This window comes from Callithrix jacchus, chromosome 10 (assembly GCF_049354715.1).
Source record: "Callithrix jacchus isolate 240 chromosome 10, calJac240_pri, whole genome shotgun sequence".
NCBI classification, from domain to species: domain Eukaryota; kingdom Metazoa; phylum Chordata; class Mammalia; order Primates; family Cebidae; genus Callithrix; species Callithrix jacchus.
The window spans coordinates 100,336,859-100,361,162 of NC_133511.1; the positions used below are offsets into that span (position 1 = coordinate 100,336,859).

At 36.6% G+C, this 24,304-nt stretch overlaps 1 protein-coding gene and 1 non-coding gene across 3 annotated transcripts in view; one reads left to right on the forward strand and one right to left on the reverse strand.

Annotated features, from left to right (window-relative positions):
• The window catches only part of PDHX (pyruvate dehydrogenase complex component X), a 79,645-nt gene extending 67,364 nt beyond the window's left edge, over nucleotides 1-12,281 (forward strand). The window contains exons 9-11 of one of the 2 annotated variants that reach the window (XM_035262347.3): nucleotides 312-470; nucleotides 8,565-8,629; nucleotides 11,146-12,281. In XM_035262347.3, the coding sequence (XP_035118238.2) occupies nucleotides 312-470; nucleotides 8,565-8,629; nucleotides 11,146-11,404 (483 nt within the window). In that variant the 3' untranslated portion in view covers nucleotides 11,405-12,281. The remainder of the gene's footprint in view (nucleotides 1-311; nucleotides 471-8,564; nucleotides 8,630-11,145) is intronic. The other variant, XM_078340826.1, reaches the window with a different exon arrangement.
• Nucleotides 12,282-14,171: 1,890 nt separating this feature from the next.
• LOC118146059 (U1 spliceosomal RNA) lies at nucleotides 14,172-14,335 on the reverse strand. The gene has a single exon (XR_004731519.1). It is a non-coding gene; the product is annotated as a U1 spliceosomal RNA (small nuclear RNA).
• Nucleotides 14,336-24,304: the final 9,969 nt, after the last annotated feature.

Consider the following 24,304-nt stretch of genomic DNA (forward strand, 5'->3'; position numbering starts at 1 on the left):
TAGGTGATGGGGGGATGGAGGTGGCAAACCACATTGCCAGGTATGTACCTATACAACAGTCCTGTGTGTTCTGCACATGTACCCCAGAACATAAAATGCAATAAAATATATATAAAAAGGTGGTATGTTTAATTACTTTGGCAAACATGAAAGATAATTGACACAGAAATCCAAACCATTTTTTCAAACCAAATTTTTATTTTCTTTTGTCTAGCTATGTTCACTTTGGAAAATGCACAATAATTTTATTTTTCTGTAACCACCTTTGTCTAAAGCTACTTTTTTAGTCACATATGTTTTTCTGTTTCTAGCAAATGCCAGATGTTAACGTAAGCTGGGATGGAGAGGGCCCAAAGCAACTGCCATGTATTGACATTTCAGTGGCTGTGGCAACAGATAAGGGCTTAATTACACCAATCATTAAAGATGCTGCTGCTAAGGGTATCCAGGAAATTGCTGACTCTGTAAAGGTATGTCTTAAGAAAGACTGGGCTTTCAAAATGTTAGCATATAGTTTTGCATAATTATTTTCTGATAAAGTCTTGACTTAATCTAGTCAGACTGGGATTTCGTGTGCGTGTGAAGGGGAGATCTATTTCAAATGATTGTCACATATATAGGTTTTTAAAGTTTTTATCCAAGTATGACCCATTATAAGAAAATTTAATATTCAAAAATTAAGAGATAACATATAAATAGAGAATAATTTCATTCATGCTAAAGATGAGCTTTATTTTCCAAAGTCCAGGATTCAGCCCTAAAGATGCTCTTTCAGGTAGGCTTTAAAGTTGAAGTTAAGCTGAAACTGTATTTCTGTGAAAGTGGTCATAGATAGACCTCAGTGTTAATAACATTTTATTCTTAAAGTGTATTCGCCTCTTCTCTAAAATTAAGACCATTAAAATAACTTCTCAGCCAGGTGTGGTGGCTTGCACCTGTAATCCCAGCACTTTTGGAGGCCAACGCAGGAGGATCACAAAGTCAGGAAATCAAGACCAATCTGGCCAACATGGTGAAAGCTTGTCTCTATTAAAAATACAAAAATTAGCTGGGTGTGATGGTGCGTGCCTGTAATCCCAGCTACTTGGGAGGCTGAGGCATGAGAATCACTTGAACCCGGAGGCAGAGGTTGCAGTGAGCTGAGATCCACCACTGCACTCCAGCCTGGTAATGGAGGGACATTCCATCTCAAAAAAATAGAAATGAACTTATTGTTGTAGAGGCAAAGTTGCTTTATTTTTTCAGGCTTTCTTGAAAAGCAGTTTTTTTAACTCCAGTGTGAAGGAATTTTATTTCACCAAAAAAACAGCACATTGAATAGGCAAGAACATAGACAGTGGGGCAGCTTTGACAGCCTCAGTAATTTCAAAGGGTGTTTTTTGACAGAAGTAGCACTAGTTTCAAAGTGATTGCATCAAAAATTTCTGATTCATTGGTTAAGTGATTCTCTTTCCATTTGCCAAGGACCTGTTGTGTATATAGTGGTAGAACAATTTATAAATTTAAAAGGGCGATAATAGGTAGAAGGTAAGACTTCTTTGGGGAGCTGACAGTCTATAAATGTGTAAACCTTCTTACTCAAAATAAATAAATATGTGCAAGTTAATCTAGCTTTAAAAGCATACCCATAAACATTGAGTTTACTTGGAATTTTAGAGGTAGATACAATTAAAAGTGAACTCACTAGAATCGATATTTTTATGTATTTCTTCACTCCTCTTTGAAAAGATTTGCAGTAAGTGTTCGTTTAGATAAAAATGCAACTGTTAATTGAAAGATGAGGCCGGACATGGTGGCTCATGCCTTATTCCCAGCATTTTGGGAGTCTGAGGCAGGTGGATCACTTGAGCCCAGGGGTTTCCAGTCTGGCCAACATGGTGAAACCCCACCTCTACTAAAAATACAAAAATTAGCCTGGCATGATGGGGCACACCTGTTATCTCAGCTGCTTGAACCTGGGAGGAGGAGGTTGCAGTGAGCTGAGAGCACGCCATTGCATTCAAGCCTGGATGACAGAGCAAGACACTATATCGCCAAAAAAAAGAGAGAGAGATAGAAAGAAAGAGATAGCATTAATTGGGTCAATTCAGAAGTCAAAGTAGTAGAGATTGGTTTACTGGAATATAGTACGTTCCTTATATTTATCAAGGGTTTTCAGCAACACTGAGAATACTTGTATCTGTGGTTTTGTGAAGGTTAAATGAGATTAAGTGTTGAAACAACGGTAAAATATAAAGTACTATTATAATGTTATGGAACTGAACTGCAGAGCTAGAATTTCCTTATTTTTATATACATTAAATTTTAAAAATTAACTGTTATAGGAAGATTTCCTTGATTCTGAGCAATTTACAAATTTTGCTACCATAATACGTAACTCTTAAGTAGCTATGTTAGCTTTCTCCATTCCTTGCATCCTGAAAGACCCTAAGTTTAAGACATAAGGAGGCAGTCTCACCAGCCTCTCAGCTGGGCCTCACAGCAATGGGAAGGGCATTCATAACCCTGTAGAGTGTAGTGGTCTCTGGTGGTCCTTGGGTATTTCCTGTAACTAAAGCAGGAACTCGGAGTTTGTTGAACTCTGGCTGCCATGTGTGCTTGTCATTCTGCCTGCTTCTCTTTCCCACCCTGCTCTCTGATCAACACTTCACTCTTGTTCTTACACTATGCCAGGCACTGGGCTAAGCATTTCGTTTAATCCTATTAACCGAGTACAATTGGAACCTTAACTTCTTTTTGAAATTCAGGAGATTGAGTTTTAGCAACTTTGACAAATTTGCCTAAGGCAGTACAACTAGAAAGCAGTGGCAATGAGGACTAGTTAACCCAGGCAGTTTGATTCTAGAGCCCCTACTTCCTTTTACTGTTTATCTTTTTTTTTTTTTTTTCCTGTCTAATCCTTTACTTCTCTACCTCCTCTTTGCTTTTTCTCCCTCAAAGTTACCAAAAAGGAAGGTTTGGTTTGGTCTACCATGTAGTACTTTATTTTATGAAGTATTCTTCTTGCTGGACAGGTCTCTCATGCCAGGCCAGTGTATCACATGGTACAGGGCATAACAACCTGATAGATATAATCAATCGCCTTTGGTTGTACTCAGAAGAAATACGAGGCCAGCCATGAGAAGCAGTCACCTTGTATGGCCTATTTAGCATAGTAGTTCTCTAGTTTACAGGAGCGAGAGAGAGAAAGAGAGATAGACAGAGTATGTGTGTGCACACCTGTGTGTAATAGAGAGATATCTGAGTGCCTGCAAAATTAGTTTATTGCCGAAATTGTTTATCTTGTAAGCAAGATTATTTTTAAAACTTAAATCTTGGATGGTTTAAACTGTGGCTTAAAAACTAAATATTTTAGATAGGCTCTATAGAGATATGTTCATTTAGCTGCTGTGGACTAATAGGCATTAAAAATATGTATGCACCAAGTAGAAACCCTGAGAGAGAGAAAGAGAGAGAGTGTGTGTGTTCTTCATATTCAGTGTAAATTTTGACTCAATTTCAAGTCAAGCAAGAGTATACTGAATTCAGCTTTACTGTGCAAAAAACAGCATCTGCCTGAGTGTGCAAGTATAGTGGTGGGTTGTAAAGTTGGTAGTAAATGGATTTTGTGTCCAGTGCTTTAATGTTGCTATATTTTACCCCTGTCACCCAAACAGGGTAGATGGCAAATACTCCATTTATGGAATAGTGCCATTTTATACAGTTTGATTCTTGTCAGTATTTCTACATCAGACTTTGTGCTATGGCTTATTAAAAAGTAGAATGTTGATGTATTTAAACAGATAAAATTTAGAATGATTTTAATTCCAGGGTAAAATCTGCTCCAGTCCAGAGAGAAAAATGGCTATTTCATATATGAATATAGTATTTGTAATCCTCTTGTTTAAAGACATACAAGTTCTAGAAGTATTTGTACAGTTTAACAATTTTAACAACTAACAATAGCAGCTGGCATACTCTGTACCAGTTTTTGCTGTAAGCCTTTTATATAAATCCTCTTAAAACCACCCCATCAAGTATAAGATAATAATTTGATATGGTTGATGAAGGAACCGATGGGGAAAAAAAGAGAGGTTAAATAATTTGCTCCAAATCTTATACTTATTAAATGATGTAGCCAGCATCAGAACCCAGTCAGACTATAGACTAGAGCCTGTACCCAACCACTCAGCTTTTCTATTTCTCACATACTAGTTATATAACTAGTAGTGGTCCGGTTATCAACCTTCTAGAATCAGTAATGTTTTCTCTGAAAAAAAAAAAAAAACTTGAGAAGCATCTCCTGGACTTTGAGAAATGAACAAGAAGAATAGCTAAAGACTCAACAGATATACCAAATGCACCACAATTAGTGGATTCACCAGGTAGAAGAAAAGGAGTACAATCATTGGTTTTCTATGTCTGTAAGAGCAACCTTTTGATTTGGAATTTAAGACACTGTAGTTCTCTCTCATCCAAGGTTTCACAGGTTTTAGTTACCTGTGGTCAACCACAGTTGAAAATAGGTGAGTACTATACAAGATATTCTGAGAGAGACCACATTCACATAAATTTTACATTGTTAAAATTGTTCTGGGGTTTTTTTGTTTGTTTGTTTGTTTGTTTGAGAAAGCGTCTTGCCCTGTCATCCAGGCTGGAGTGTAGTGGCGCAATCTAAGCTCACTGCAACCTCCCCCTCCCGGGTTCAAGCAATTCCCTGCCTCAGCCTCCTAAGTAGCTGAGATTATGGGATTACAGGCGCCCACGACCACGCCCAGCTAATTTTTGTTCTTTTAGTAGAGATGAGGTTTCACCATCTTAGCCAGGCTGGTCTTGAACTCCTAACCTCGTGATACACCCACCTGGGCCTCCTAACATACTGGGATTACAGGCGTGAGTCACTCTGACTGGCCTGTTCTATAATTATTTATTATTGTTAATCTGTTATTGTGCTTAGTTTTTAAATTAAACTTTATCATAAGTATGTATGTATAGCAATAAATAGTACAGTCATGCGTCACTTAACTTCACGGATACATTCTGAGAAATGCACGGTTAGGTGATTTCGTCATTGTGTGAACATCATAGAGTGCTTACACAAACCTAGATGTTAGAGACTACTACACTACACACCAAGGCTTGTGTGGTACAAACCTGCAATACAGCGTATTACTGTACTGAATAGTGTAAGGAAATAGTGCTACAATGGTAAGTATTTGTGTGATAGGAATTTTTCAGCTCCATTGTCATCTCACCGGACCACTGTCATATTTGTTTTCAGTCTTTGGCCTAAGTGTCCTTATGTGGCACATGACTATATGTATAGAGTTCAATACTGTCTGCCATTTCAGACATCTACTGTGGGTCTTTGAAGCATCCCCCGCAAATAAGGGAGGACTACTTATTCCTCCTTATTTTTGCGAGTGGGAGAAAAAAGGGTTACAAAAGAAGAGACCTGAGTCAAATGGAAGAGTACTCTGCCAAAGAAGCAGTGAGGATTCCAGGAGGAATGTGAGGTTGTGGTCTTACCAAATAGGTAGTGGATTAGAGAACCTACAGCAAAGAGACCAAGGCTTTCTACCTGGTGAGGCAGGAGAAGTTTTTTTGAGAAGACTGTGGGATCATGGACAGGTTGAGCTCTGGATTCTCACTAGCACACATACTATCCAGTACACACTTCCCTCTGATCGTGACTTGGCTGGCTCTTTTTCATCATTGGTTTCTTCATTCACTTGCTAAGTTCTTAGGCCTTCTGCAGCTTCCATAGCTAAAATAGTTCCCTAACACTTTTTTCTTTTTTTTTTTTTTTAATTAAAAAAAATTTTTTTTAAAAGGGTTTCACCATGTTGGCCAGGCTGATCTTGAACTCCTGACCTCAGGTGATCCGCCCACCTCGGTCTCCCATTGCTGAGATTACAGGCGTGAGCTACCACACCCAGCCAGTTCCCTAACACTCGTATCTCATTATCCTGTTTTATCGTCTTCATATGGTTTGTTAGTCTTTGAAAATTACCTTGTTCATTTGTTTGTTCACCCTTCTGTGTTCCCTACTGTCTGATGCTCACTGTCCATTGCCCTTTATCTAATTCTAGAAGAGTGCTTGGAATACAGTTGTTGCTTGATGAATTTATTTTCAAACAAATTTCAGTGAAACCTGTTTTATTGAAATTAAGTTTTCAAGAGTTTGTGGCTTTCTGTAGATTCATCCATGAACCCCAGGTTAAGAACACTTGTACTACACATTTACTTCTTGACTCTCAGTAATCCCAAGGATGCCAGTGTGGGGGCCGTAGGCATGTCCCAGCCAAGTTCGTTGGTATTCCTTGAATAAAGTAATATAGTAACAGGCCTTGGATCCTGTGCTATTCTTAATTCTTCATTACTTGTAATAGCATTAAAAGGCAGAGGCAAAAGTTGACCTTATAAGTACTAAGTAAATTTTTCTGAATGAAGTAGCAAGGCATGTGTTGTGTTGTAGAAATATTTGCTGGTCATTTTTTATTTTTTCAGCTAGATGCTTCAAGTAACATATACCTTTGCTTTTAAGTCCACATTGCCAGGAGAGCCCAGTGATAATTACAAATTTATAAAATCAACAGTGCTTCTTAGATTCCATACCTATTTCAGACTCTTACTAGAGTTCACTGACAGGAATTTCCTGTTGATATATTTAGGAGCTAGAGAGTTTAGGTTTTGTGTGTGTTTTGTTTTGTTTTTAGTATATGTGCTTACAATCTGGTTATTAAAATAAATTTTTTTCGTTTGTTGTAGTGTGGTAATTTAGGATATATTGAGACCATTTGCCTTTAAAAACTGCCGTTTGCTTGCTTTTAGGTTTTTTAGCCGATATTTGGTTTTTCACTATAGGCCATGGTGGACTCTGATGTATTCCTGTCTAGATTCTACACAAAAAGCATTTCTAAACTGCTGAATCAAAACATAGGTTCAACTCTCTGAGATGAATGCACGAAGTCCATATATGTATCTTTTCAAATCATGGGAACAATTACCTTGCTTAAGGGAGGAAAAATGCATTTGTCAATTATTCTCTCTCCTGTTATTCCAAGAACTATATAAGTCAAAGTTCATCTCATTTTTTACTTTGGATCCAAATAGTGTTATAAATAACTATATCTAAATACACCTGTAATCATTTTCATCTATGAGTTAAATAGATATCAACTGTGGTTTTAATAGTACCTGTGTAATACAAAATATTAAGTAAACCCCACGTTTATTTAATCTACCCAAATAACAGTGACTTCATTTTTCTCTACCCTTCCTCTTAATGCATTATTGTTTGTATATCATGACTCAACCTCTGTTCCCTTGCTTTCGAAGCACTGAAAAATAAAAATTAACAGAAACATGATTAATTCCAAGTACAAGTGAGAGGAAAATTTAATGTGTCATCTGTCTTGTCTTCTGTAAGATTTTTAGAAATCAATATGATCAAGAGTGATATGAATCAACTACATCCTTATATTCCTTGTGGCAGTGTAAATTGGACTAGCTCATTAAGGAAATGATTTAGCTATAGGATCAAGAACCAAAAGAAGTCTGTGCTCTAGGGCACTGCAATTCCACTTTTGAAAATTTACCTGAAATAATTTAGAAGAAACTAGTGAAACAAATTATAACACTGGGAAATAACCAAGTAAATTAGGCAGATGCATTCTTTAGGAACAGACATTTAAAAATCATTTCTGAAGGCTGACAACATAGAGGATACATATAATATTGAATAATGAAATATAAAATTTTATTTTTCTGTAACCATTGTGTGAGATTGAGATTGTGGATAAAAACGAAGCAAACCCGAAAGATAAAAACTGAATATTGGTTGTAGGATTGTGGGTATACTGTTTTGGTTGCCATTAGATAATTTATTTAAAACACACTAGATCGGTCAGGCATGGTGGCTCACACCTGTAATCCCAGGACTTTGGGAAGCCAAGGCAGGTGGATCTCTTAAGGTCAGGAAGAGACCAGCCTGACCAAAATGGTGAAATTCCATCTCTACGAAAAATACAAAAAATTAGCCGGGCATGGTGGTGGGTGCCTATAATCCCAGCTACTCTGGAGGCTGAGGCAGGAGAATTGCTTGAATTTGGGAGACGAAGGTTGCAGTAAGCCAAAGTCATGCCACTGCATTCCAGCCAGGGCGACAGAGTAAGATTCCCTCTCAAAAAAAAAAAAAAGACAAACACTAGATTGACCAGAATGGATTCTTGTATTTTTTTCTTACAATAAAAAGTTTTATAGGCAAAATAGAAAATTTCATTGCTTACATAGCAAACTCTAAAGCATTCTGCATAGTAATTGATGGTACACAGGGTAATTCCCGTATTTGAAAAATTGTTAAAGGAAGTGATTTTTCTAGAGTTTTGATTAACATTTTTAGCTTCTTGAATTATCTGTGCTTTTGTTTGTTCTTATGATTAGAGAAAATTATTTTTATATAGGTAACAAAGTGAAATCAAGGCCTATCAGATTGAGAGTGTACCACATACAAATATTTCAAGTGACGAGATCAACTGCATAACATTTTGTTGGTTGTCATACTCTGTTTATATTTTTCTCAGGCTCTATCAAAGAAAGCAAGAGATGGAAAATTGTTGCCTGAAGAATACCAAGGAGGGTCTTTTAGGTAAAATTTAAACTCTTAATTATCCATAGCATCAAACAGATATAAAAGTCTATGTCAGCCTTTCATTTATCTAAAATATCTTTTTTTAATTTAATCTAAAAATTATTTAGACAACAGAGTATGTGGAAATATTCTTTAGACTAGTCAGGCTTTCATATTAAAGTTAGTAGGAACCTATCAGTGTTGAACGAAACGTTCGTTGGACATTGACTAACATGGAGTGGGAAATCCTATGTATTCTTTAGTGTCTGACCTCCACAATATCAGTGTCTGTGATACTGCTATGTGAAACAGCCACTTATATATTGTTATTGCAGTATATAATGCTCTATTGTATAAATATGCCAGAATCCATTTTACTGTTGATGGGCATTTGTGTTGCTTCCAGTTTGGTGCTATTACAAATAATGGTGTTATGAACATTCTTATTGGTATCTTATGGTGAATATATGTATACTTTTTGTTGTATAGACCTAAAAGTAGAATTCCTAAGTTAGAAGCTTCAGTCGATACTGCCAAATAGTTTTCCAAATGGTTATACAAATTTATGCTTCCATCAGCAGTCCTGAGAATTCCTATTGCTCCACATCCTTGCCATTGTTTAATGTTAGATTTTAAATTTTAACAATTCTTGGAGTGTGTAGTGGCACTCTTTGTGGTCAGTGATGTGTAAATTAGTGATGTTGAGTACTTTTCACTCATCAGCCATTTGGGTATCTGGTAATTCATGAGATAAAGTACCCATTGCAGTCCGTGTCCATTTAAAAAAAATGATGTATAGTTCTTATTTCCGGATGTACAGTCCTTTGTAAGATGTATATTGTTTCAAATACCTTTCACCCTCTGTGACTTGCCTTTGGGGCTCTCTCTTAGTGATTTTTTTTTAATGAACGAAAGTTCTGAATTCTAATGAATTCCTTTTTATCAGTATTTTTCTTTATAGTTGACATTATTTGTTTTCTATTTGGATATTTTGCCTATCCCAGAGTCATGAAGTTACTCTTTTGTGTTGTCTTCTAAAAGCATTTTACTTTACTTTTCACATGTAGATCACAATTAATCTGAAATTGGATTTTGTATATAATGTGAAGTTCAAAGTTCTCTTTTTTCCCCATATGGATACTAAGTTTGAACAGCATCATTTATTGAATATTGATCTCTCATTTTTCATGGCATTGAAAAAGTAATTATATAAGTATTGGTCTGGTTCTGTGCAGTTTTTTTCCACCGGCCTGTTTCTCTGTCCTTTGTTTACTGCTACCAAGCTACAACTCTTGACAGCTGATAGTGAAGTCTTCCAATTTTGTTTGCCCTCAAGATTGTATTCTGGCTTTTCATATTTCCAAATAAAATTTAAAATTGATTTGCCATTTTGTGCACGTGTGCGCACGCACACACATGCACACACACATACACACACACCTTGCTGGAATCTTGATTGGGATTGCATTAATTCTTTTGATGATTTGAGAATTGACATCCTTACAGTATTGAGTCTTCTAACCAGTGAAGATGGTAGAAACCATTGTGTATTCAGTTCTTTGATTTCTTTCAGTTATATTTTGTAATTTTCTGTGTAGAGGTCTTATATAATATGTTTCATTAGCTTTATCCTTTGGTATTTTTTTGATACTATTATAAATGGTATTGTCTTAAATTTTTATTTTCTAATAGCAACTTGAATATAGAGTCATTTGCCACTTTATGATGGGGATATGAGAAATACATAGGCAGTTTCATCACGCAAACCTCATAGAGTATACTTTCACAAACCTAGGTGGTATAGCCTACTACATACCTAAGCTGTATGATGTAGCCTGTTGCTTCTAGACTACAAACTTGTACAGCATGTTACTCTACTGAATACCATAAGCAGTTGTGACATAATGATGAGTATTTGGGTATCTAAACATAACTAAACAGTTTAAAATGTACAGTAAAAATATAAAAAATTAAACATGGTATACCTGTTTAGGTTACTTACCATGAATGGAGCTTGCAAGACTAGAAATTGCTCTGGGTGAATCAGTGAGTGAATGAAGGCTTAGGACATCACTATATACTACTATAGACTTTATAAGCACTGTATACTTGGGCTACACTAAATTTATTTTTAAAATGAAGTAATTGCAATATGACATTTTTCACAGCTATTATGCCACTAGGCAATAGGGAATTCATCAACTCTATTATAATCTTATAAGAGCACCATTGTATATGTGATCCTTTGTTTCATGAGACATGACTCTAGATATAAAGTGGGTTTTTTTATATTGACCTTTTATCTGATGACATAAATAAATTTACTTATTACTTTTACTAGTTATCTGTAGCATCTTATTTTTCCTAAGTACATGATTTATTTGTGAATACTAAATTTTTTCTTTTTTCAGTACTTAAATATTTTTTTTCTTGCCTTACTACACTACCTAGTAAAATATATAAAATACGTGCTTCAGGGAAGGGAAACTTTGATAAGGATGTACCTCCCTCAGAGCTTTTTGTTTTCTCTCTAGTATTTCCAACTTGGGGATGTTTGGCATCGATGAATTTACTGCAGTGATTAACCCTCCTCAGGCCTGCATTTTGGCTGTTGGGAGGTTCCGACCTGTGCTGAAGCTCACTGAGGATGAAGAGGGAAATGCCAAACTGCAGCAGCGCCAGCTCATCACAGTCACAATGTCAAGTGACAGTCGAGTGGTTGATGACGAACTGGCAACCAGATTTCTTAAAAGTTTTAAAGCAAACCTAGAGAATCCTATCCGACTTGCCTAATCCTTAAAGATAAGTTGGTGTTCGGCTTAGTTGATTCAGTAGTTTTTACCAGGAAACATACGTTATAGAAAAACAACTAGGTATTTAAGTATGAAGTGGATGAAATGTTTGTTTAAGGTGAAAGCATTTGACCCAGGGTGTCTTCATTTTCAGTTTGGGTTTAATGTTATAAAATAAATGATGATAAACTGTAACTAATAAAGGAAAGAGAATATTTGGTTACTCAAATCCATTTTTAACCTCTGGTGCTGTATAAAGGGAATATTAAACTAGATGTAAATCAAAGTATATGTTTGGCTCATTTGAGCATTTTAGAATATTTGAGAATGTATGATACATATAAAATAAAAAAACTGTTATAACTCTACCATAATTGTGTTGAAGTTAGAAGTGATCTTCAAAGAGATACCCATTAACTTAGCAGTGGGACCTCACTTTTTCAAGCACTGCTCTAGATATACTTGAAGAATTTAATATGTACAGAAGTTTATTCTGGATAATAAATAAATAAGGCTCACACTGTATTAGGGGTTATGGCAACATTACTGAATTTTTATGTACATAAAGCCATATGTTTAGGGTGGTTTCTATCTGTCTTGTTTTTCACTTATATAACACTGTGAACTTCTAAAGTGAAAGAATAAAAGAAGCATGAATGAAAAGAAAGACATTTCAAAAAAATGATTCAATGAAAAATGATAGTTAAAACATAAACCTTTCTAGGTAAACCGCTCGCCTTCATCTTCAGTTGAAATATATTTAAATAAATTGTGTTATCTTTTGCCAAATATTTTGTTATTTTTTATTTAAGCACAAAATGTCATTTCTTAATGCATTTTAGTTTTATATTGTGCAATAAAATGTGAGAAAATATAAACATTTCTATTGTATCTTAAATGTTCAGACACAAAAGTTCAGTAAACCTTGGAGTTGATTAGTAGTTTTTCTAGAACACCTTAAAAGGGGCTCTACAGGAAGAAAGAAGGAATTTAAAATTAGTATGACATTAGGAAAGTAACTGTTAGAAAATAGAAAACTTTGGAAAGAGAATAGAAGACTTATGAAGCCCAACAGATGAGAACCACCCTTTTTATTCCATTAGTATGAAATTTTCACTAATTATTATAAAGTTTAGAACTTATTTCTCTCTTTTGACAACTCTGCTATAACTGTCAAGATAACTGTATTTAAATTGGATGATAATGAATGGTACTTTAATTAACTTGTCACAGATAGGTTCATGTTAGAGTCAGCTGACATGAATCATCAGAAGAAAGGCTATATGGTACAAGTTGTATGGTATTACATGGTGAATTATAAACCCTGACAAAAGAGCCTTCTAAAATATTAGCACCCTAGTGTATTAATTGTGAAGAAAATGCTTAATCCAACTATCCAACTCAGTTTCACAAGCCATTTAAAAAAAAAGAAGTCTTCAAAACTTTTGTCATATTAACAATTATACCAAAAATTATAACCAAATGCTATTTTCAGAATAATTTTTATGTTACATTATTTCCAGTGTCAGTTTTAATTGAAATCATTTTAATTTTTTTGTTTATTTGGTTTTGGTTTTGGTTTTCTTTTTTCCATCAGACAGTCTTAGTCTGTTGCCCAGGCTTCAAGTGCAGTGGTGTGATCACAGATCACTGCAACCTTGACCTCCTAGGCTCAAGTGATCCTCCCGCCTCAGCCTCCCAAGTAGCTGAGGACTACAGGCATGCACCTCCATGCCCAGCTAATTTTTGTATGTTTTTTTAGAGACAGGGTCTCACCATGTTGTTCAGGCTGGTCTCAAATTCCTGGCTCAAGCAGTCCATCCACCTTGGCTTCCTAAAGTGCTGGAATTACACAGGCATGAGCTGTTGTTCTGGGCCATTGTTTTTGTTTGTTTGTTTTAATTTTTATGTATGAGGAACAGAAGATGATGAGGCAGCCATAAATAAGTCTGGCTGAGAGTTCTTCTTTTCATTGACTGACATACATAAACGATAGTGCATCTGTTTCCCTGTAGGTGAAATGAAAGTTAATATTTGCTCAGCCTGCCTTAGAGAGTTGAACTACACAAGGGAAGTAGCTGTGTAAATTTGTTTTGATTCTTCATGGACCTCATAACCAGGCTTTTCATATAATCAGCTGCTTCTCATGGTTTGACTTATCAGCTTTTGGTACAAATTCTTGTTCATTCTAACCGAAAATATTTTCTCTGGTATTTCTGTACTGATTGATAAGGTAGTTTATGTAAGGAAGTTTTTATTTCTAAAAAGAATTTTGTTGTAGTTTGAGATCAAAATGTAACACTGAGAAAGGAGTATCATATATATATGCTTGGTTTGAACTGTGTGCTACACTACCAGGCCTCTTCCACATTATACTACTAATTTATTTATAATAGATTGGTAACACACTGAGAGAAAATAAAAATAAAATTTTCTCCCTATTCATTTTTTTTTCTTGTCTGAATGAGAAAATGAGTAAAATATTGAGTCCACTTCTAAGGAAAAGGCAACACACGTTCCAGTTAACACTTGAATGTGAAAATGTCAATATTAGAATTTGTAAGTCAGAATATCTCTGCTTGTCCCTGATTGCAATTTTTAGTTACATTCACTATTTTGTGCCAAATTAAAGTCATCAGTATACAGCTGGCCAGACTCCTTGGTTGACTCCTTGGTTTGAAACATTACTAAGAACTTCCTATATATATTGTTATAGGTATTTTCTATAGTGTCGAATGAAACTCTTTTTTTTTTTTTTCTTTTTTAACCAGGGGAAAGCACAAATGCAGTTCCCCACTACCACAAATTAAACAGTTGAGTTTCCCACAATTGGGGAAATCGCAGGGGTCAGCACATCCGGAGTGCAATGGATAAGCCTCACCCTGGGAAAACCACCTTAGTGATCATGGTATCTCCCCTGCCATGTAAGTATGTGTCAAATGAAACTCTTATTTTTAGATTTAAAAAATTTTTTTTGCACTTTCGACTTAATTTTATACTAAATTGTATATGCCAGCCTACGGGCATGATGCGCTTTCATTGAAAGATAGGTGGTGCTGTAAGTCAATATATTGTAGTGAAAGTGTGGAAGAAAAGTCAAAATGGCACTTAAATGTGTTAGTTTTCAAGGAAAATGTGTCCTCATTACACATACTATGTCATGATGGACTTTGTCTCTGGTGAAGTGAGAAGTGAAAGAATCAAGTGTATGGCTGGTAAGAATTAACCATTAATTTAAATAAGATGCTATTAGTGGGAAACTTTTACTGATTTTTGAAGAAGGAAGTAACAGTACAGATTTACTTCTGTCAGTCTGGCCCCAAGTGCAATTGAGTAGGTCAAAACAGGGAGAGGATAGCCATCATCAGAAAATAGCTGGAAGTTTTGCCATCATGAAAACATAAGTTTATTAGAACCTGCACTACGTCATTGTCTTTAAAGAAGAAAATAAATAAAAGTTGACAAGTCTTATGAATATATGGGGTGGATGTATGCAGTCAGATAATGCAGGAACAGTGATATAATTTCCCATCTAAAACACAGTCCTCCATGGCTCACGTTCACCAGTATGAAAAGGAGCAAGATTCCAATACGTTATGTACAGCAAACAGTATATCTCAGTAGACATTTAAACTTCATGAATGGAAAAGGCAATGGTCTTCCTATAAAATAATTTTACATAGTTTTACGTTACGGAAACGTGTGTGTATGTTTGTGTCCACTGGTTTCAGAAGATGGGGGCAAACGGTTGGAGGGAGGATATGGTATGTCTGGACTTGTCTTATTGAAACAGCATTTAATTGAAACTATAAGGTATACAGATGTATTCTGAAAAATTATTCGCCTCTCTTAACAGCAGTCTTGTTTCTTTGATCATATAAATTTTATTTTCACATTTCATCCTTATTTTTGTTTGTTTTATTTTTTCAACAAGTCCACGCAGCTTTCTTCCTGGGAAAATGAATCCTTTGTAAATCTCTCCAATTTAACCTCTGTTGTATGATACATGTCATTAAGGGAAACGAGTTTTCATTAAAAGTTGAGAAATTTTTAGCAAAATCATACCTAAAATGTATATTTTAAAATTTCATAGTTTATGAAATTCTGTTAATTCTATTAATAAAAGATTGGCATTTTAAATGACACTAGTGATCAAGTAGAATAACATTGATCATAGCACTTTATAAAGCATAAAGTATTATGGGAATGTAAGATGTTAAATTTAAAATTTTAATCTCATAAATTGCACTTATCAGCTCATCAGTCTGTTTGATTGGGACTGGTATTTATCAGGAGCTTATAGGATGGTACTTAATAAGTTATTCTTCCCAGTAGAACTACTGGTCGTTGTACATAACTTTGTTTCCCAAGTTTGCATACTGTTAAAATTAAGACTATTTTAAGCCTAGTTTCAGCTTTATAAGTTACTACACTCTTGGCAAAACCTTATTTCTGTGCCTCAGTATTCTTACCTATAAAATGAAGAAGGAAGGGGAAAATTAATCACTGTACTGGTTGCTTATCTTTTTTAATTTCCTCAGTTATATCCAGGAAGTGTTTAGTACTTATCAATCATCATGGATGATGTAACATTTACCTCCCACATAGAATCTCAGAGATTACACATACAAATTCAGAGATTATATAAGTTGGCCAAAGCTCGAAAGTACCACAACTGGGATTGGAGCCCAGATCTGTGCAGCACCAAAGCTCGGGCTCACCGCATTGTAATGTGCAGCCTTCTAAGTTGTGCTGCTGCAGCTGAAAGTTCAAAGATGGTGTCTTCCACCTTAATAACTGAAGGGCCTGAGGTTCTGTTCTTCAGAACTAAAGCTAATGTGTTTACTACATTACCACTCTTAAAATTCTCTATATTGGCTCTCTTTGTACCTTTTCTAGTAAGTGTACAGAAAGTACTGAGGGATTTTTTGTTGTTTTCATTATGAACAGCTCTTAACCTGAAATAATTAATGTGTGTCATCACTTGTACCTCTAAATAGAAGGTTTAGAAAAATAGAAACATGGGGCTTACTGCCTCTAGGTATAAAAGATCGTTCTAGAAGCTGCTACTTTCAATAAATAACTTGATTCTTATCTAAGTTAAGACCAAAAGTGGTTACCATAGCTTTCATTTCCGAGGCTGCAGTCTTCTATATTGATAACTCTATCAGTCATGATCTAATCAGTTAGGGTTCAGTAGTTTATGGTGGAGAAGTTCGTTGGGTCACCAGGCTGGATGTCTTCCTAGTTGCCAAGCAATCGGGAAGCAACCATCCAGGACACAGGTAAGTCTCAGCTGGCACGCTGACAGGTCAGGGTGCCACTGCAAATGAGAGGTCTTGGGTATGTGGTGTCTGTTGAGAAGACCACGCAAAGCTGTTGATTAGGCCAACCTGGGGCTGCTATTCTGGGCAAACAGCAGGGTCAAACACCACTGGATGTCCACCATTTTGAAGCCGAGAGACAGTAAATTAATAAATGGCACAAAAGCCCAACCAGAGAGTCTGGGAAATAAAATGTAATCTTATAATTTGGAATTATACCAGATAATAAGATAGCTTAGAATGTTGAAATATATTATGCATTCACAACTGTGAATATCTGCTCTGCATAGCTAACATCCTTTACCCTCTATCAGTTTATAGGTAAGTAATATTTACATGCGCAAACATAATTCAGCAAATTCTATAATCAAAGCGTGCATAGTTGAGAAGAAGTCTTCATTGATTAGGTGACATTTGAACCAGCTTTTTGCATTACTGAGTATAACCCACCCCACTTTTTCTCTGGTTTCTCTAATTTCAGTAACTAAATATTTAACACCAAAATACATAACTTCATCAGTTCATTTTTCCAAGACCTTGGCTCAATACCTGTCTACACACCACAACAATAATTCCAACAAAGCCTAAAAACTTTTAATTGGAAGGAAAATTACTCACATGGCATGTTAATTGTTCAGAGAAAGCTTTGTTTACATCCTACTACTTGCCAAGAAAATATTTCTTGTCAATTCATTGGGCCTAAAGAAAGGAATAAACACTTATCCTTTCTTTGATTTTTTGTTTAATCAAAATATATTTCACTTCTTCAACTCTCCTACCTCTTATCTGTCCCTGTTTTTTTTTTTTTTTGAAGGTGTCTTGTGGGTGCAAATGCATCTTTACATATCTTGACACTCATTGTTTCGTTCTCAAGGGACCATCTTTAAAGTTACTTTCAGAGAATCATAAGCATCTTTGGACTCTTGAGCTAACTTGCAAAACTATAGGAGTGAGTGAAAATCAAAATTTATTTTTATCATTCAGTATTTTTAATGCTAAAAATCTAGTATCATCTTCGTTAGTTCAAAATGAATGTTTGAGATATGAAAGCCAACTTATACACCTGCTAGTACCATGTAGCTCACGAATTGCACAGCTCCTACAGTTAACTAGATTTTTTTATTTACTAAATACATTATTGTGGGCATTTTATTTTGATACCATATTATCTATTATTGGTAAATTAATAAGAAAGCATTCTGTCTTCACCTGTTAAATACTAGTCAGAATGTCATGATGAATTTCAGGTATTCTTTTTATACTTATTATTATTATTTTGAAAAGGAGTCTCGCTCTGTCACCCAGGCTGGAGTACACTGGTGCAATCTCAGCTCACTGCAACCTCCACCTCTGGGTTCAAGCAATTCTCCTGTCTCAGCCTCCGTAGTGACTGGGACTACAGGTGCCCACCACCACACCCAGCTAATTTTTTGTATTTTTAGTAGAGATGGGGTTTCACCATGTTAGCCAGGTTGGTCTGGATCTCCTGACCTCATGATCTGCCCACCTTGGCCTCCCAGAGTGCTGGGATTGATTACAGGTGTGAGCCACTGCACCTGGCTCTCTTTATACTTTAAATGTTTTATACACCTTTAGAAGAATGAGAATGGACACTTATATCAATGTACCTATTTTGAGAGCAAACCCTGATTCCGCCTTTTTCAATTTTTGCTATTTTTACTAGAGAATGCTGAAAGTCATATTTCTGTGAACTAAGAATGCATGAGACAGTGACTTGGACAAAATGGAAACTCAAGATTCAGTGGGGTACACGGCTTTTGTGTATTTATTTTCTTATTTCCCAAATGAGTCCTGAGACTGAGAGGAATAGCTTCATAAAACGTCTTTTTTTTTTTGAGACATGGTGTCTCTGTTGCCTAGGCTGGAATGCAGTGATGTGGTCATAGCTCACTACAGCCTCTAACTTCTGGGCTCAGGAGATCCTCCCACCTCAGCCTCCTGTTAAGCTGAGACTCCAAGTGTGTACTATCGTGCCTGGCTAATTTTTTATTTTTTTTGTAGAGATGGGGATCTTGCTTTGTTGCCCAGGCTGGTCTCAAAGTCCTGGCCTCAAGTGATCCTCCTGCCTCAGCCTCTCAAAGTGCTAGGATTGCAGGCATGAACCACCAGGCCTGGCATTTTTAAAGTCTTAAAAATGGAAAAACTGGTACATATAGATTAATAAGTATCATTTTACTTGGGAAATTATAGGACTATCATTTTCTAGCTAGATATTTCAGTATTTTTCTAGTTATCTAATTACTTGGTTCTCATTAAGTAAATACCTTTTCTTCAAATTATACATATGCTGACCGTGAAAATGTAATATGATACTAATAGCTAACTTACTGTATTCCAGACATTGTTCTGAATATTTTATACATATTATTAGCTCATTAAGTCTTCCCTAAAACCCAATAAGATAGACTGCGTTACCAATATTTCACAGAAAGGTATTCGTATTTCACAGGAGGTTCATTAAGTAACTCAAATCTAAGATTACACAATGACCAGATTCAAGGCAGGCAGTCTGACCCCAGAGTCTCACAAGTCTCCTTTTAAAAATATCTATTTCTTAAGAAATTTTGGAGTTCAGCACATTAAAAAGATATTTATGAGTCGAGTAATAGCTCTCTTTTGATATAGTGCACACAGCCTGTTGAACTTCTGGGGAGCATCTTCTGCAGGGATTGCACATATCATAGAAATAAGGCTGTGGCTAAAACCACAGTAATTTGACATTTGATTTCCTTTAGATTTTAATATTAATGTATAGTGTATTCCTTTAACCTTCTGAAGGGGGTGGTAGCTGGTGTGAATTAAAAATTAGGAGTCAAAAGGGAAAATAATACCTCAGTGTTCGTATTTAGAGGACAAGTTATAGGGTGATGACTGAAGAGTTCTTTAGTTTTGCTCTGGGATGACAAGTTACAGGGGAGAAAAGTCTAATAAAATTTTAAAAGGAAAATGTAATAAACATCCTTGTGGTTGAAAGTACATGCTCTTTCTATGCAGTTAGCAGAGATTGGCAGGTAGAAATACCTCCTTGGTTTTCCCCAGATTATTTTGCAAGTTTAAAGTATGTCCCTTGTCCCCTCATTCTTACTATTACCAACAAAATTATTTTGTACAGTATTAACACAAGGCTCACACCCTGTAAGGATGCCAGACTGATTGGATTTCCCACTCATCCCTGCTCCAACTCTTTCAATGTGTCAGTCTGACCCACCACCAAATGCATTCCTTTTTTGAGGAACTGGGGGAATCCTGCTGGATTGTTCTGTGCCTAGCTGTCAAAAACATACTGATAAAGTAAAAGCACTGTTTGTCAAGACTAGCCCATAACATGCTTTTTTGTACAATATTCTGAGGCCAGTCTCTCTCTTAAAGTGGCTTGACATGTGAACATTTTATGCTAGTAGCATTGACTCATTTCTTATTTGGAGGCCACATAAGTCATCTTGTATATTTATTTTTTATGATACCATAAATAAGACATTGAAAAGCAACTAGCCTGAAGACTCCTTTTTAAAATCTCTCCCAGTTGTGGTTTTTCAGAAATGAAAAATTGCACTTCCTTTAATGAGGGAATGACTCTTTAGCCAAGGTTTCTACCTTATGATACTCAGATAAGAGATATTTGGTGGACTTTTGCTTTTTTTAAGGGAAAAAATTATTAAGGAGAAGGTGTAGGGGGGAATAAGACTAACATCAAAAAATACTTACGTTTTATGAAAAATATAGAACATACAATTTTATGGAAGTATATAAAAAATGTTAAATAGGCACATGCACAGGAGCTCAAGAAGAATATGGTCAGTCAGTCATCTGATTTGATGAGAGGCAAAGCTGGCCATTTAAAAAGCAAAATTTAAAGTTTCACTGTATTTTTCTTCCTGCACCAAAAGACACTCCTTAGTGGTTAGTGTTGGTTATTAGCATTGGCCTAAAGACCAAACAAGACCATTGAGTAACAACAGGATTTTTAAAGATTCCATATATTTGTCTGTTATTTGTGTTTTATTTCACCTTTACCAGGATGTTTTCAAATAGAAGTAATGATGATTTTAAAATAATTGTACACAAAGCTGTGGTGTTCACATGAACTCCACGTGGTGGAAGGCAGAAATGCTCACTGATCTTTTGTTATGTACCCCCAAACATGTACGAGATCTGACCCAGAAGCAATAGAAACTGCTTTTGTTCCCTTCTTATTCCCCACTGCCACCAAGGAGCCATCTGATGTGGATTCATTAAAAGGGAGACTATTAGGCTTCAGTCCCAAGGCTGCCATCTGTTAAGATTGCTCTCAGTTTATCCACATGGCAGATGTGGTCAGATCAGCCTCAAGCCATTCCTACTTGAGAGGCAGCCTTCTTAGGAAGGGCTGGATTAGGCAGATTAAATTATCTGCCTTGGATCTTAGGGAATATTTCTTTTCCTTTTGATCTATTTATACAAAGGTTTCTATTCTTTGTTTTCTTCTTGACAGGAGAAGAGTAAACTAAAGGGCTGAGATAAGGTTGTGAACCTATGGCATAGAAGCCTGGGAGGCTGTTTAACCTGTTTCTGTTCTTCGCTTAGGCAGTAGTGAGCCAGGTAAATGTTTAACAAGCAGCTCTTTGGAGAAGACGTGCATGTGCATATATAACCAATTGTAAGTCTGTTATAAATTTTACTGATTTACAAGTAGTAAAATATACAACTTACAAAGAATTATAGAACATATAACACTCTTTATCGTATGTTATCACAGAATGCTTTCCCTGTCTTACAGAACTCTTTCATTTGCAGTCAAACTATGGTTGCAGTTGATGAATAACTATGGTTTCTGACCTGATTGTTGGTTGATATTTTCCTTTACACAACAGAATAAGATAAAAGTTAAAACAACAATGACATAAGTTAGAAGTTCACTTGTTTGTCGATGAAGAGAGTACTTTCTCTACTGAATCAGACAACTTTCAAATACTGGAAGAATATTTTCTCAAATTTTGTGCTATTCACAGTGTACCAGCTACAAACATGACATTTATTGTGGATTGTCTAGAGACAGTACACAATAAATCAATCCCAGATTTGTAGCATTTGCTGATTCCTGTGGTATAAATGCTCTGATTTCAAGCTTCCAATGTATTGTCCCTGAGTGTAGACTTAGGAAGAGATGCATAGTTGTACATCATTATGTACTGTTTCCACCATTAAAAATACAACAGAGGTAAAAACTTCAAGAACAAATGACTAGGAAGAGGTGAGCTTTGAGTATTATTTTTGCTTTTGATATAATTTGTTGAATTCTAAGCTTATATAATTTAGCTTTTAATAATGGCTGTGTTCAATAATCAGCTTGCAAAGTTCTTAAAAATTTAACAGTCAGCCCTCACAAGCTGATACAAGCCAGCTTCAGCGCACCACTGACCTTAGGCATTCCAATGGCAGTGGTGGTGGGGGTTAGGGGAGAAATATACCAATATGCCCTGCTTTTAATATGAAACCCAGGGCCCCACTCCTGGAGATGAGTCTAAGGTAAGACATCAGGGCTTGAGGTAGGAACCCCATCAACAACCTCTCTTTGCCAGGTCTTGTTCTCTGCTCATCTCCTTCAGGACCTCATGGGGTGGAGGGTGGTATGAGGGTTTGAGGTGGGAAAGAGTTAATATGCTCCAGATCCTGGGGCTCAGCCACTCTTTTCACTACTGCTAACTTGGGGTACTGGGCCAGCCCCCCTGCCATCCTGCGGATATCCTGCTGTCCTATGGAAATGGAAATCAACCCAATTTCTTAGTTCCTAACCAGAAATTAGACTCCTAGAGACCACTGAGAAAGCAGAACTGAATATGAAAGGCTGTGGGTTAGTTAGTTGGAACCATGAGATATTTTGCTGGGGCTGGCTGCTGACTCATGGGGGAACTTTTCTGTCTCGGTAGCCCAGATGCTCAAATGTCATTGTTTAGTAAAGCTTGAGGGCAAAGCGTGATGGCCTCTTGTGTTGGTGTGAAGCTTACTCAACAAATGAAAAAGATGGTGGCCTCCATCATTTTTTGAAATTAGTCCATGAAACCTAAACTTAAAACACATTAAATAAATAATTATGTTATTTTTAAAAGGAGTTTTGCTTTACAAAAAGTTTTACAGTTACTTAGAAAATACCCTTCAGGTAATTTTAAATGGTGCTTACAAAATCCTCATTTACATATATGTTTGCAGAAATATACCTATTACATTAAATCTATATTCATTGAACAGTACCCAGAGTCTGTTGCATTGTAACTGTAAAATAGGAAATGTGACCCTAACTGAGGGGATCTGGGGAGGCTGCATACTACCATAAGGGTATATTCCAGACAGTAAACACAAGAACTTCTTTTCTTCTCTTTTGCTAGGCTGAGAGTCAATTGTGGTCTCTGAGTGGATGTCCTTTTTGTTGATGTTGAGGTTATTTCTTGTTTCTTAGTTTTCCTTCTAACTGTCAGGCCTCTCTGCTGTAGGACTGCTGGAGGTTCACTCCATACCCTGCTTGCTTAGGGATCACCTGCAGCAGCTGCGCAACAGTAAGCATTGCTGCTGGTTTCTTCTTCTGTTATCTTCGTCCCAGAAGGGTACCCACCAGATGTCAGCCTGAGCTCTCCATTATGAGGTGTCTCCTTAGATATAAGGGGATTGGGGACCTGCTTGAGGAGACAGTCTGTCCCTTAAAGGAGCTCAAGTGCTTCTTGAGGAGACAGTCTGTCCCTTATAGGAGCTCAAGTGCTGAACTGGGAGCTTCATTGTTCCATTCAAAGCTGCTGGGCAGGTATGTTTAAGTCTGCTGCAGTGGAACTCATAACTGCCTTTTTTCCCAGGTACTCTGTCCTGGGAAGGTGGGGCTTTATGTATAAGTTCCTGACGTGCTACTGCCTGTTTTCAGAGATGCCTTGACCAACAAGGAGGTAGTCTGCTGTGTGAACTTCTGTGCAGTTTTGTTTACAGAGGTACAGTTAGAACTGCCTCAGTAATGGTGGACTGCCTTGGTAGTGGTGGACTGCCTCAGTAGTGGCAGACACCCTTCCCCCCACTGAGCAGGACTGTCCTGGGTCCAGCTGTGCTTGCTGCGAAACTCTCAATCCAGAGTGTTTCAGAATGCCGGTCTTTGTCAGGGGTGGGACCTGCTGAGCCAGATCACCTGGCTCCCTGTTTCATCCCCCTTTTTTTCAGTTGAATGGGTGGCTCTGTATCCCAGGTGTTCCAGGAGCCAGTTGAAATGGCTGCCCAGATTTCTGTGAGATTTTGTGCAGAGACCTGCAGCACCAGCAGAAACAGCCATGGTGAAAACTTGTAGCACTTTTCAGCCCAGGAATCTCCTGGTCTGTGGGCAGTAAAAACTCATTTGGAAATGCTGTGATCACTCTGCATTCTCGCTGGGAACTGCATGCACTCCAGAGCTGTTCCTATTCGGCCATCTTCCTTTTTACCTACTGAGAGTCAATTGTGGACAACGTGACTGAGCAAGTAATTTTGAAACTAGGTAGTCTCTGTAACACCTCCAGGCCAATGAAGTCAATAATGAAAACTGAGGCATCTTAGCTTCAGCAAAAGTG